The 14,600-nt window shown below is 47.9% G+C and overlaps 1 protein-coding gene across 18 annotated transcripts in view; it reads right to left on the bottom strand.

Annotated features, from left to right (window-relative positions):
• The window catches only part of GRIP1 (glutamate receptor interacting protein 1), an 871,453-nt gene that overhangs the window by 55,724 nt on the left and 801,129 nt on the right, over positions 1-14,600 (bottom strand). For 11 of the 18 annotated variants that reach the window (XM_063927530.1, XM_063927526.1, XM_063927521.1 and 8 more), the window contains 2 exons: positions 10,502-10,647; positions 9,291-9,347 (listed from right to left, as the gene is read on the bottom strand). In XM_063927530.1, coding sequence (XP_063783600.1) covers positions 9,291-9,347; positions 10,502-10,647 — 203 coding nt within the window. The remainder of the gene's footprint in view (positions 1-9,290; positions 9,348-10,501; positions 10,648-14,600) is intronic. The other 7 variants (XM_063927524.1, XM_063927525.1, XM_063927529.1 and 4 more) reach the window with 1 other exon arrangement.

Genomic DNA, 14,600 nt, shown 5'->3' with positions numbered 1-14,600 from the left:
CTTGGTGGCTGGACATCTTGTAGCCCAAGACTGTTTAGCACGGAGCTTGGAGGCCATAATGGAAGTAGACTGCCGAGGGAAGGACCGTCCTTTAGCTTTGCCTTGAGGGAAAGTATGATGTTCAAGGTTTCGGGTTACTTGCTGAGGGCAGGAAAGCAGATTTGGAGGCTGCCAGAGTAGCCATTATTTTGTCCAATTCTGCGCCAAACAGAATATCCCCAGTGTATGGCAGGGTTTTTGAGTGCCTTCTTAGGGACAGTGTCTGCTTTCCAAGAGCATAATCAGATGACCCTGCGGGCGACCACCGAGGCAGCTGATGCCTTAGAACAGAGATTTTCAACCTTTTACAACTCGCGGCACACTGAACAAGATTTAAATATTGCCAAGGCACACTCAAATATAATGGTGATGCATGATGCAGTTGCGTGTCCTAGGAGGTCATGTCGCAGCTTCTCCATAGGCAACGCCTGAGCCACATCTGAGAAAGCCAGAAGAGCACATCACTGCCCGGGCCCAAAATTAGAACTGGCTCTGCAACCACTAAACCCACCAGTATGGATCGATCCAGGGCCACAGTAGCGGCAAAACACTGACGGGCCTGGCTCTGCTTCTATGGCGGCACACCTGGAGACTGCTCAGGGCACACTAGTGTGCCATGGCACAGTGGTTGAAAAACACTGCCTTAGAAGCTAGGAGACCAGTATTCAAAGCCGCTTCACCTAAGTAGGAGGCTGCTTCCCTGATATGGGGGATGTGGGACAGAGGGGAAGCTTTCTTCTAGGGCCTCCACTCAGCTCTCAATAGCCTTAGCCAACCAAACTGTGGCCATAGCCGGTCATGTGATAGCTCCTGTAAAAGAATAGTTAGACTTAAGACAAGTTTACATTTTTCTATCCGCAGCTTCCTTCAGGTAAGATGCAGACAGAATAGGCATAGTAGAGCTTGAAACTAGGAGTGCCACATGAGAATCCACTATAGGGAGAACCTCCCACTGAGCTCATTCCCTAGATGGGAGAGGGTAAATAGAAGCTAAGCGTTTTGTTTTCTGAAACTTCTTACTAGGTGTACTCCATGCTTCACGCATGAGGTCAGTGAGCTGATTGAGAGAATTCGTCCATACTAACCTTCTGGCATTTGAATACCAGGGTTTTTGGCTTAGGAGCTACCTCCTCCTCCTCTATTTCCAGAATAGACTTAACTACCCACAGTAGCGCAGGTACATCCACTGTAGAATGATGGTCCTACTCTCCTGAGGGAGACGTCTGCCTCCTCTGCCTCCCCAAAGGATAAGTCAGAATATGAAAGCTGTGTAGACAGTGAGGATGGTACCGTACGTCTCTGTGCTTTTGTGGTTAAGAGTATGTCACCCTGTAACATCTGCTGAAAGACGACAGATGTTTGAACCAGATTCTGAACTGAGACAGTACATCCACCCAGGAAGGAGGCATAGAGAGGACTGGTAAAGCCGGTTGTAACTGCTGTGGGAATCCCATAGTGGGAGGCAAAGCGGGAGCTGCTAAGCAGTCCGCTATCTGTGGCAAACCCTGTGAAAAGACACCCATGGGGGGTCCTGAACAGGGGCAGGTGGGGCAGGCTGGTTATATGGAATATAGCAAGATGCACACAGACCATCCTGTACAGTGTTCTGAGAGGATGATCCCACCGAACAGGATTGGCATGAGACCAGCATAGTAGCAGCAGCCTCCTTGTTACCTTTGCCTTTGGAGACATATAGGTGGCTCATAGAGCGTGGCTACATCGCAGGCGGGCACGCAGGCGAGCGCACAGAGGGGGTAATTCTGAGTTGATAGCAGCAGCAAATTTGTTAGCAATTGGGCAAAACCATGTGTACTGCAGGAGGGGCAGATATAACATTTGCAGAGAGAGTTAGATTTGGGTGGGTTATTTTGTTTCTGTGCAGGGTAAATACTGGCTGCTTTATTTTTACACTGCAATTTAGATTTCAGTTTGAACACACCCCATCCAAATCTAACTCTCTCTGCACATGTTATATCTGCACCCCCCCCCCCCTGCAGTGCACATGGTTTTGCCCAATACTAACAAATTTGCTGTTGCGATCAACTCTGAATTAGGCCCAGCAATGCTCCCATTAACTTTGAATGGGGCACGTGCGCTTCTACGACGTACGCGCGTCCCATTTGTGCCCGGCGGTCCGCTTCGCCAGGCGTATTCAGTCGCAGATGGAGCCACAATTAGTGTGGCCCCGTCTGTAGCAGCAGTAACAGTATAGCACACTATAGGACAATAATAAGTGTATAGCAAGTATAGCAATGTGACACCCTTCACAAAAACTTTGTAATTGGAAGTATTGCGAAACCCTCTACACATGTATCTAGGGTTATAGGAACAGAAATGATAGGTATAACTGACAGTGAGAAAATCAGACAGCAGAGCTAGCACAAGTCACATACAATGCATATATAAATATACAATTGGAATGGGCACTGAAATCAACTACGCAGACAGCAGTGGGATATACAGGGTGACTGGACCCAGTGTTCTCGGAGACCTGCAGCTTCAGTCTTGTAATTAAAATAGCCGCTGAGCATCTGAGTGGGAGGAGGGCGAAGATGATCAGCTCACAGGCAGGAAACCACAGTGGAATCGCCCTCTGAGCTGGGGGAGGAGCTGCCAGGGGAGACCTGACCTCCCATTGCTGACTTTAACCTCCAGGGGCCACTGGCCATCTAAAATACCCCAGCGCCAGTATTTTGTTGCCCTGGTGGACAAGTGGGGTCACGGATGGACCGGCACCTACATCAGCGCCTCCGGTCCGTCTCCACGACTGGAGGAGAGACTGCAATGAAAGACGTGGTTTCCCACAAGCAGGGAACTGTCTTACCTGTCCCAACATTCTTCCGACTGCAGCCTGTGGGTCCCCAGGACAGAGTAGCGCTGCTTGCTCTAAGTGAGAAACAAATAAAAGAAATAATAAAATAAAAAGCTTGGGGCTGACTGTTATATGGTACGTATGGCTCCTGCCGGCACCAAAGCAAAACTGGCTGACCCTGGCTGGGGTATGGGTAAAGCTTTAACTGTTTGGTGCCCGTTCCTCTCCAACCACCTATACCCTAAGGTATTCCCTATGGAGCCCTATGGACCATGAAGAAGAAAATAATAAGAATTTACTCACCGGTAATTCTATTTCTCGTAGTCCGTAGTGGATGCTGGGAACTCCGTAAGGACCATGGGGAATAGACGGGCTCCGCAGGAGACTGGGCACTCTAAAGAAAGAATTTAGGACTACTGGTGTGCACTGGCTCCTCCCTCTATGCCCCTCCTCCAGACCTCAGTTAGGGAAACTGTGCCCGGAAGAGCTGACACAATAAGGAAAGGATTTGGAATCCCGGGTAAGACTCATACCAGCCACACCAATCACACCGTACAACTCGTGATAACTATACCCAGTTAACAGTATGAATAACAACTGAGCCTCACTGAACAGATGGCTCATAACAATAACCCTTTAGTTAGGCAATAACTATATACAAGTATTGTAGACAATCCGCACTTGGGATGGGCGCCCAGCATCCACTACGGACTACGAGAAATAGAATTACCGGTGAGTAAATTCTTATTTTCTCTGACGTCCTAGTGGATGCTGGGAACTCCGTAAGGACCATGGGGATTATACCAAAGCTCCCAAACGGGCGGGAGAGTGCGGATGACTCTGCAGCACCGAATGAGCAAACTCAAGGTCCTCCTCAGCCAGGGTATCAAACTTGTAGAATTTTGTAAACGTGTTTGATCCCGACCAGGTAGCAGCTCGGCAAAGTTGTAAAGCCGAGACCCCTCGGGCAACCGCCCAAGAAGAGCCCACCTTCCTCGTGGAATGGGCCTTCACAGATTTAAGATGCGGCAGTCCAGCCGCAGAATGTGCACGTTGAATCGTGGAGCAGATCCAGCGAGCAATAGTCTGCTTAGAAGCAGGAGCACCCAGCTTGTTGGGTGCATGCAGGATAAACAGCGAGTCAGTCTTTCTGACTCTAGCCGTCCTGGAAACATAGATTTTCAGGGCCCGGACTACATCCAGCAACTTGGAGGCCTCCAAGTTCCCAGTAGCCGCAGGCACCACAATAGGTTGGTTCAAATGAAACGCTGATACCACCTTAGGGAGGAATTGGGGACGCGTCCTCAATTCTGCTCTGTCCATATGGAAGATCAGATAGGGGCTTTTACAGGACAAAGCCGCCAATTCTGACACCCGCCTAGCCGAAGCCAAGGCCAAAAGCATGACCACTTTCCACGTGAGATATTTTAATTCCACGGTCTGAAGTGGCTCAAACCAATGTAATTTTAGAAAATCCAACACAACGTTGAGATCCCAAGGTGCCACCGGGGGCACAAAAGGGGCTGAATGTGCAGCACTCCCTTAACAAACGTCTGAACTTCAGGCAGTGAAGCCAGTTCTTTTTGAAAGAAAATAGACAGGGACGAAATCTGGACTTTAATGGAACCCAATTTTAGGCCCATAGTCACTCCCGACTGTAGGAAGTGCAGAAAACGACCCAGCTGAAATTCTTCCGTGGTGTCCTTCATAGCCTCACACCAAGCAACATATTTTCGCCATATGCGGTGATAATGCTTTGCTGTCACATCTTTCCTAGCTTTTATCAGCGTAGGAATGACTTCAACCGGAATGCCCTTTTCCATCAGGATCCGGCGTTCAACCGCCATGCCGTCAAACGCAGCCGCGGTAAGTCTTGGAACAGACAGGGCCCCTGCTGTAGCAGGTCCCGTCTGAGAGGCAGAGGCCAAGGGTCCTCTGAGATCATTTCTTGCAGTTCCGGGTACCAAGTCCGTCTTGGCCAATCCGGAACGATGAGTATAGTTCTTACTCCTCTGTTTCTTATAATCCTCAGCACCTTTGGTATGAGAGGAAGAGGAGGGAACACATAAACCGACTGGTACACCCACAGTGTCACTAGAGCGTCCACAGCTATCGCCTGAGGGTCCCTTGACCTGGCGCAATATCTTTTTAGCTTTTTGTTTAGGCGGAACGCCATCATGTCCACCTGTGGCCTTTCCCAACAGTTTACAATCATTTGGAAGACTTCTGGATGAAGTCCCCACTCTCCCGGGTGGAGGTCGTGCCTGCTGAGGAAGTCTGCTTCCCAGTTGTCGTCTCCCGGGATAAACACCGCTGACAGTGCTATCACGTGATTTTCCGCCCATCGGAGAATCCTTGTGGCTTCTGCTTCTTGTGCCGCCCTGTCGGTTTACATGGGTGACCGCCGTGATGTTGTCTGACTGAATCAGCACCGGCTGGTTTTGAAGCAGGGGTCTTGCCTGACTTAGGGCATTGTAAATGGCCCTTAGTTCCAGAATATTTATGTGTAGGGAAGCCTCCTGACTCGACCATTGTCCTTGGAAGTTTCTTCCCTGAGTGACTGCCCCCCAACCTCGGAGGCTTGCATCCGTGGTCACCAGGACCCAGTCCTGTATGCCGAATCTGCGGCCCTCTAGAAGATGAGCACTCTGCAGCCACCACAGCAGAGACACCCTGGCCCTCGGGGACAGGGTGATCAGCCGATGCATCTGAAGATGCGATCCGGACCACTTGTCTAACAGATCCCACTGAAAGATCCTTGCATGGAACCTGCCGAATGGAATTGCCTCGTAAGAAGCTACCATCTTTCCCAGGACTCGCGTGCAGTGATGCACCGACACCTGTTTTGGTTTCAGGAGGTCTCTGACCAGAAATGACAACTCCTTGGCCTTCTCCTCCGGGAGAAACACCTTCTTCTGTTCTGTGTCCAGAACCATCCCCAGGAACAGCAGGCGTGTGGTAGGAACCAGCTACGACTGTGGAATATTCAGAATCCAGCCGTGCTGTTGTAGCACTTCCTGAGATAGTGCTACTTCGACCAACAACTGCTCCCTGGACCTCGCCTTTATAAGGAGATCGTCCAAGTATGGGATAATTATAACTCCCTTCTTTCGAAGGAGTATCATCATTTCGGCCATTACTTTGGTAAATACCCTCGGTGCCGTGGACAGACCAAACGGCAACGTCTGGAATTGGTAATGGCAGTCTTGTACCACAAAACGGAGGTACACCTGGTGAGGTGGGTAAATGGGGACATGCAGGTAAGCATCCTTGATGTCCAGTGATACCATGTAATCCCCTTTTTCTAGGCTTGCAATAACCGCCCTGAGCGATTCCATTTTGAACTTGAACCTCCTTATAAAAGTGTTCAAGGATTTCAAATTTAGAATGGGTCTCACCGAACAGTCTGGTTTCGGTACCACAAACATTGTGGAATAGTAACCCCGTCCCTGTTGAAGGAGGGGAACTTTGATTATCACCTGCTGGAGGTACAGCTTGTGAATTGCCGCCAGCACTACCTCCCTGTCCGGGGGAGTGGCTGGCAAGGCTGATTTGAGGTAACGGCGAGGGGGAGACATCTCGAATTCCAGCTTGTATCCCTGAGATACCACTTGTAGAACCCAGGGATCCACCTGTGAGCGAACCCACCGGTCGCTGAAGTTCCGGAGACGGGCCCCCACCGCACCTGGCTCCACCAGTGGAGCCCCAGCGTCATGCGGTGGATTTAGCGGAAGCAGGGGAGGATTTTTGTTCTTGTGAACTGGCTGTATGGTGCAGCTTTTTCCCTCTACCCCTGCCTCTGGGCAGAAAGGACGCGCCTCTAACCCGCTTGCCTTTCTGGGGCCGAAAGGACTGTACCTGATAATACGGTGCTTTCTTAGGCTGTGAGGGAACCTGAGGTAAAAATGTCAACTTCCCAGCTGCCGCTGTGGAAACGAGGTCCAAGAGACCATCCCCAAACAATTCCTCACCCTTGTAAGGCAAAACCTCCATGTGCCTTTTAGAATCCGCATCACCTGTCCACTGCCGAGTCCATAATACTCTCCTGGCAGAGATGGACATTGCATTTATTCTAGATGCCAGCCGGCAAATATCCCTCTGTGCATCTCTCATAGATAAGACTACGTCTTTAATATGCTCTATGGTTAGCAATATAGTGTCCCTGTCAAGGGAATCAATATTATCAGACAGGGAATCAGACCACGCTGCTGCAGCACTGCACATCCATGCTGAAGCAATAGCAGGTCTCAGTATAGTACCTGAGTGTGTATATACAGACTTCAGGATAGCCTCCTGCTTTCTATCCGCAGGCTCCTTTAAGGCGGCCGTATCCTGAGACGGCAGTGCCACCCATTTTGACAAGTGTGTGAGCGCTTTATCCACCCTCGGGGATGTCTCCCAGCGTAACCTGTCCTCTGGCGGGAAAGGGTACGCCATCAGTAATTTTTTAGAAATCACTAGTTTCTTATCGGGGGAAGCCCAAGCTTCTTCACACACTTCATTCAACTCATCTGATGGGGGAAAAACCACTGGTTGCTTTTTCTCCCCAAACAGAATACCCTTTTTAGTGGTACCTGGGTTAATGTCAGAAATGTGCAACACATTTTTTATTGCCGTAATCATGCAACGGATGCCCCTTGTGGATTGTGTATATGTCTCATCCTCGTCGACATTGGAGTCAGACTCCGTGTCGACATCTGTGTCTGCCATCAGAGGTAGCGGGCGTTTTTGAGCCCCTGATGGCCTTTGAGACGCCTGGGCAGGCACTGGCTGAGAAGCCGGCTGTCCCACGGCTGTTACGTCATCCAGCCTTTTATGTAAGGAGTTGACACTGTCGGTTAATACCTTCCACATATCCATCCACTCTGGTGTCGACCCCGCAGGGGGTGACATCACATTTATCGGCACCTGCTCCGCCTCCACATAAGCCTCCTCATCAAACATGTCGACACAGCCGTACCGACACACCGCACACACACAGGGAATGCTCTGACTGAGGACAGGACCCCACAAAGTCCTTTGGGGAGACAGAGAGAGTATGCCAGCACACACCACAGCGCTATATAACACAGGGATTATACACTTACACAAAGTGATTTTCCCTATAGCAGCTATAATACACAGTATTGCGCCTAAATTTAGTGCCCCCCCTCTCTTTTTTACCCTATTGAGCCTGGAAACTGCAGGGGAGAGCCTGGGGAGCGTCCTTCCAGCGGAGCTGTGAAGAGAAAATGGCGCCAGTGTACTGAGGGAGATAGCCCCGCCCCTTTTTCGGCGGGCTTCTCCCGCTTTTTATATTAATATTATGGCAGGGGATTTTTACACATATATAGTTTATTAGACTATATTATGTGTATTTTTGCCATTTTTAAGGTAATCTAATTGCAGCCCAGGGCGCCCCCCCCCCAGCACCCATCAGTGACCGGAGTATGTGGTGTGCATGGGGAGCAATGGCGCACAGCTGCAGTGCTGTGCGCTACCTTAATGAAGACCAGAGTCTTCAGCCGCCGATTTTCTCCTCGGAATCTTCCGTCTTCTGGCTCTGCAAGGGGGACGGCGGCGCGGCTCCGGGACCGGACGACCGAGGCTGGGCCTGTGTTCGATCCCTCTGGAGCTAATGGTGTCCAGTAGCCTAGCAGCCCAAGCTAGCTGCAAGCAGGTAGGTTCGCTTCTCTCCCCTAAGTCCCTCGTAGCAGTGAGTCTGTTGCCAGCAGATCTCACTGAAAATAAAAAACCTAATATATACTTTCTTTACTAGGAGCTCAGGAGAGCCCCTAGTGTGCAACCAGCTCGAGCCGGGCACAGATTCTAACTGAGGTCTGGAGGAGGGGCATAGAGGGAGGAGCCAGTGCACACCAGTAGTCCTAAATTCTTTCTTTAGAGTGCCCAGTCTCCTGCGGAGCCCGTCTATTCCCCATGGTCCTTACGGAGTTCCCAGCATCCACTAGGACGTCAGAGAAATTGGAAAGCATTAACGACTTCTGAAATACTTATAAACAAAGATCAGTTTATATGTATACTAAATGATGCAAATAACAATGAAATACTCTGACTACAGCACAAAGCTGGCCACACACAAGCTGATCTTGCCACCTGGCCCAAGAGTTGATTGACAGGATTGCTGTTCAATTTAGTTTGCCACGTGGGTGGCCAAATTGGATGAGATCCTGCTGTTGAGAGCTTGGAACAAGCGGCTGGATCACACTGCTGGCTTACACTGGGACCAGTAACACAATAATGACGGTCATCTTTCGACCACATACTCTAATTTACACAATAATCACAGGGATGATATTAATTAGATTTCAATAGTGCACTAGGGTTGATTTGAGGTCACAGATGCTGTGATACTGTAACTGCATAGTGTGGCCAGCTTAGGGAATGCTGGGAAAGAAAGGTGTGAGTGACGTTACAAGATTGGTGACATTAGGTAAAGTACCTATATTGAATGAGCTTAGTAAGCCAGTTATATAGCGGTTCTGTTGGTGGAAGGTGCCTATAAAAAGAAAGGTGAAAGCAAAGGGAATATCTGAAAGACAGAGCAAAATACATTTGGAAAGAATGGGAGAAGTCATTTAAGTCTGGTTGTCAGAACAGGTACAGCATACGAAGAGGATGGTCGGCAACATTTGTAACCATAAAAAGTCATCATCTGGCGATATGGTCCAACTCCTACTACACACTGTAGAGGACATCCTACAGCAGCCATGGTGACTACATAAGTAATGACGGTAGACCAAGGAGAGGTGAGAGAAGGAGGAAAATATTTACGCATCTTACCGTAGCCAGCAAGTGCATAGCTACTATCCTTGTTCTGTATGCTAGATTATCTATTGATGCTGTATACTTACTGTTTTTAGATCTGAGTATTTCTAATACAATACAACAGGTGTGAGGTCATGTTCTGCGTTAATATAGGAGCAGTTTGTGCTATATTTCCTAGTACACTGCATATAGATTTTACAGATCAGTCTTGACCATAAATAATTTGCAGATTTTGTCTTAATATCAATTTGATAAATCAGTAGTTAAAACAACTGTCGTTTTAGGTCCTCTGGTTATTGTAACAAATGACAGCAGAGGCGTGAGTCCCCTCCCGGCTGCTGGTGCATTGCCTATAGTGCAGCTTAACAGAAGGCTCCAATTGTCTCACGCTAAAAACTGCCAAGGACCCACCAGTACAGGCCACAGAAAGCCCGGGTTGAGGCTTACCGGGATCCAACCAGATCCCGAAAGTTCGGCTTGTTGTTGGAATAGCTCCTTAACGCATTTCCCACTCTCCAATCAATTGAATTAACGGCTTCCTCAGCCAAATAGGAACTGCAGTGCTTAAGGATTGCTTTGAGCCAGTAAATCATTAATGTAAGCAGTTATTTGTGTCTTGTTTTTATCACACCGGTGTGTCTTGTTGCTATTACCTTAACTTTTATTGTGTATTAATTACTCTAACAACCAGCGCTTCTTTTACTTTTTGTATCGGGTAGCAGTTCTGCATATAAGAAAGAAATCTGTCTAACAAACCTTTAGTCAGTGATGATGCTAATCCAATACATGTAGAAAGCAGGTGGGAAAAGGAAGGAAATAAATGAGGATAAGAATAAAACAGAATCTAGTATTATGCAAATCTCTCTCTTCCACCTGAGCACCCACCTGAGTTATCTTCATCTTTACGGATCTTCAGCTTCACAAGTTCTTCACATTGCTGCAATATCTGAACAGCATCTTCCATGGAGCAATTGTCCAGCCGGATATTGTCTATGGCGAGCAGTTTATCACCCAGCTCCAGAGTTCCTGTGCTGTCGGGGTTCAAAGTCAGGAATTATTGTATTTTTAAATAACTTGTCTTCCTTATTTGTTTCTAGTACAGGGGGTTCAAAATATCCCTCCGCAGTGAGCGTGGTCTCTGGCTGCAGATCTCCTCTGCATCCATAAGAGGCCATAGAGAGACAACACTTTCAACATTTAATTTAGATAAGTACGTAACAAATTCTCTTTTATATCATGTAAAATAAAGTATTGGAAAACAATCATATTGCCGTATTACTTAGCACAGAGGTTCTCAAACACGGTCCTCAAGGCACCCGAACGGTCCAATTTTTACGTTTATCAATGCTTGGCCACAGGTGACTTAATTAGCACCTCAGTGAATTTGATTTAACCATCTGTGTAGAGCCACAGTTAGACCTTTGGGGTGCCTTGAGGACCGCATTTGAGTACCTCTGACTTAGCACATATTCTCTGCAGGTAGACTTGCTTAGCACACACGGGGAGATGTATTACGTCTGGTGGCTTCTCCCGGTATTTGAATGGGCTTGCTTCACCTTCATACATCAGAGGCATGTATTATGTGCTCTCTCTCCCTCTTTTGGCGAGGCCACTGCCACTGACTGTCGCTTGCCGCATGCGCTGGACAAATTCCTGTTGAAATCGATAGCTGAAGCTGTCAGAACGTTCATACCATCTGCCAGCATATTGTCGCACTATCTTGTAGATAGCAGCGCAAATAAAGACTGGGATGCATAGTGCCCAAGGCACTGAGCAGAGACCGCGACCAACATACACAGGGGATGTGGTATCTGTGGCACATAATGTCCTCAGATACTGCTATACCACATAACGGAAGTTAATACCATCTACCCCATATTCACTGCATAGGGACTTTTTGAACTCCCTGTATAAATGATTAATATAAATAAATGAGAAAGTTCCTTTACATGGTGAAGTCAAAATACAGTTATCTAAACAAAATGATTTGGGATCTAGAGCAGTTCTAAGTAATGCTCATACTATATGACTGGTAGGTCAGTGTGTGCTCTGAACACACAAAATGTATGTATTTGCAAGTAAAGAATATTTTTAAGGGTATTCTAGACCACGGGAAAGCAACCTGTAGCACTCCAACTGTTATTGAACTACACATCACAGCATACCCTGCCACAGTTTTTAAATACCTTTACAAAAGTTTGTTTTAACCACTTAACTGACGATTTCCCCCCCAAACAACGCTTTGTAATTGTCAGGGTTTTTTTTTAATGAGTGAATTAGATGAATAACATTAACTTAAACCTATCCAAAATGATTTTAGTTTAAAAAAAAATATATATTTTTTCTTTTTTATGTTTTTAAAATATATATTTTTTCAAACATCAAAACATCGATCAGGAACATCGCGACCATCGGAAACATCTCGACCATCGCGGCTTTCATTTTGAAAGCCGGGACAGCCTCCAGGTACACAGGGAGGGGGGGGGGCCTTGGGAGGGTTAATTTACGCTCCCCAGCAACTGCTATTGTCTGCAGCCGCTGGAGAGGGGGATCCTGCCGTGCTGACCGATCAGCAGGGATCGGCAGCACGGCAATCAGTGGGGGAGAGTGCAGGGAGACAGAGGGACCGTCCGGTCCCTCTGACAGCAGCAGTGGAGGGAAGTTTCCCTTCCCTGCCGCTGCTAACACAGTTTATCCTGTGAGACCAGGTCAGATAAAGCACTTGCAGGCATGGTCGCATCTGATGCCACCATGCCAGGCAAGTGGTTAATGAACTGCACATTACATATATCCCTCACTGCAGCTGGATTTATCAGTATTTTACTGGGGTTGGGTACGGGATGCCGGCGGTCAGAAGGCCGACAGCACCATCCCAGCTCACAAAATCCTGAATCTGCTAGGTAAGTATTCTAACCCTCTTCCCCTACCCCCTCCTGCAGTATAACCATAACCATACCCGCTTACTGCCTAACCCCAACCAACCCCCCCCCCCAACCCCCGCAGCTTAACCCCACCTCCTCTACCTTGCCTAAACCTAACACTCCATCCCTAACTAGCCCCAGCATACGTACGTTGAGGATGTCGACAGCTGGGATTCCGGCGTCAGCACTGTGAGTGGTATTAGAGTTTCGGAGCTGGTCTGCTAACCAGTGTCAGGATAGCGACTGCTGGCATCCCAAATGCATCCCATTTATTGGTCTCAGGGATTGTTGATATGTAGAGTTTATACTAATAATATCCCATCCGATTCTCAGGTCGTATTAGAGCAGGGGTGGGGAACCTTTGGCCCTCCAGCTGTTCTTGAACTATACATACCAGCATGCCCTGCTACAGTTTTGCTATTTGGCCATGCTAAAACTGTTGCAAGGCATGCTGGGATGTGTAGTTCAACAACAGCTGGTGGGCCGCAGGTTCCCCAACCATGTATTAGAGGCTCATTGGCCTATTTACTTTCATGGACAGTGACACAGTCGTTAGCATTTCCATCTGACAGCACTCGGTCCATGTGTTTGATTCAGACCTAGGGTAAAATGTAAGAGCCTGCGAGATGCAATCATTGGCTAGATTCAGGTCAGTCTGCCATTGTTTTTAAAGTAACAATAATTTAACAGGCAATGCCAGATTGGTGTTGCCTGTTATTGCTGCTTTAAACAAAAAGTCATACTCACCTGAATCTTGCAGGTTTTCCGCACCCTGCTCCATCTGTGTGGAGTTCGAATGTTTTCAGTGTTCGCAATAGGCTTCCACTGAGTGCTTTACATGATTGTGTGGTGAACAATTTAGACTGTAATATGAAATGGGACAGAGCCCTTCGTGAACAACTAAGTATACTCTGTATAGGCCTCCAAAATATGGTGGCACTTTACAAATACATTTCTAACATGTGTTGGAAGATACTGGTTCACTTGTGATCTCACAGCTGGTGAACTTTTGATGAACAAGCAGTCTTCAGGTAAGTTTCCTAGGAAACACTAGAGAATGGCTCTTGCAACTGATTTTGTTATCTACTGGGCACGGACTGTATAAAACGCTAGGGCCCATGTTCAGGATGGCCCTCTCATTAGCAGGCGTGTTGGATTATTAGCATTAGGGAGCACAAACATGAAGAAAACCAAGCGCCGATTTCAGACAGTAAGGAAACTATGTAGGCTGTGAAACCTGCAAACTGCTTGTATACCAGGATATTTTCGGTTCAGGAGTTTACTGAACAGAAACTCCGGTGGATTTACTGCCTAAAGTCGGCTATGTTTTCACCCTGACAATATTGTGCAATTTACTGCAATGGTAACAGTTTCTATTACAGGGAGGTGCCCTGAGAATTTTTATATATCAATCACGATCAGTCTCACTGAGGGAGGGATAGTGGTAATACCAGGGCCGTAACTAGGGGGGGGGGCTAAGGGGGCATACGCCCTGGGTGCAGTATTTGAGGGGGCGCCAAGAAGTTACAGAGGAGCAGGTTGTTGTTTTTTTAAACTGTCAGTGCTGTGCTGCTCCATTGAGACAGCAGACAGCTCCAGGGGCAATGTATCTGACCCACCTGTCTTCCCGCAGCTGGCTCCGATGCTGTGCGAGTGAGCTCCAGTACCTGGGATCTCTCCTATGTCGGCTACTATCTTAAAACTCTCTTCTTTGCCATGCAGTGCTGCGACTAGCGTGCGGTGCACCATGCAAGCTATAGAAGCGCACTGTGCTCCCAGTTAGCAGTATCAACCTCCGCTTTGTCTCCCAGCTAGGGGGATTTGGTGTAGCTTATAGGGGGGTGTAGTGCAGTGATGTAGTGTACCATATAGGGTATGTAGTGTAGTAATGTATTGCAGTATATAGGGGCATGTAGTGCACTAATGTGGTGTAGCATATAAAGGGATGTAGTGTAGTGATGTAGTGTAGCATATAGGGTATGTAGTGCCCCCGCCCCACGCTGGTGGGGCATGTGACGCATAGGGCATTTGAGGCACATAGGGTGATATTGTCCAGTAGTGTC

Source organism: Pseudophryne corroboree, chromosome 6 (assembly GCF_028390025.1).
Source record: "Pseudophryne corroboree isolate aPseCor3 chromosome 6, aPseCor3.hap2, whole genome shotgun sequence".
NCBI lineage: Eukaryota > Metazoa > Chordata > Amphibia > Anura > Myobatrachidae > Pseudophryne > Pseudophryne corroboree.
This window is presented reverse-complemented; position numbering and strand designations above follow the sequence as displayed.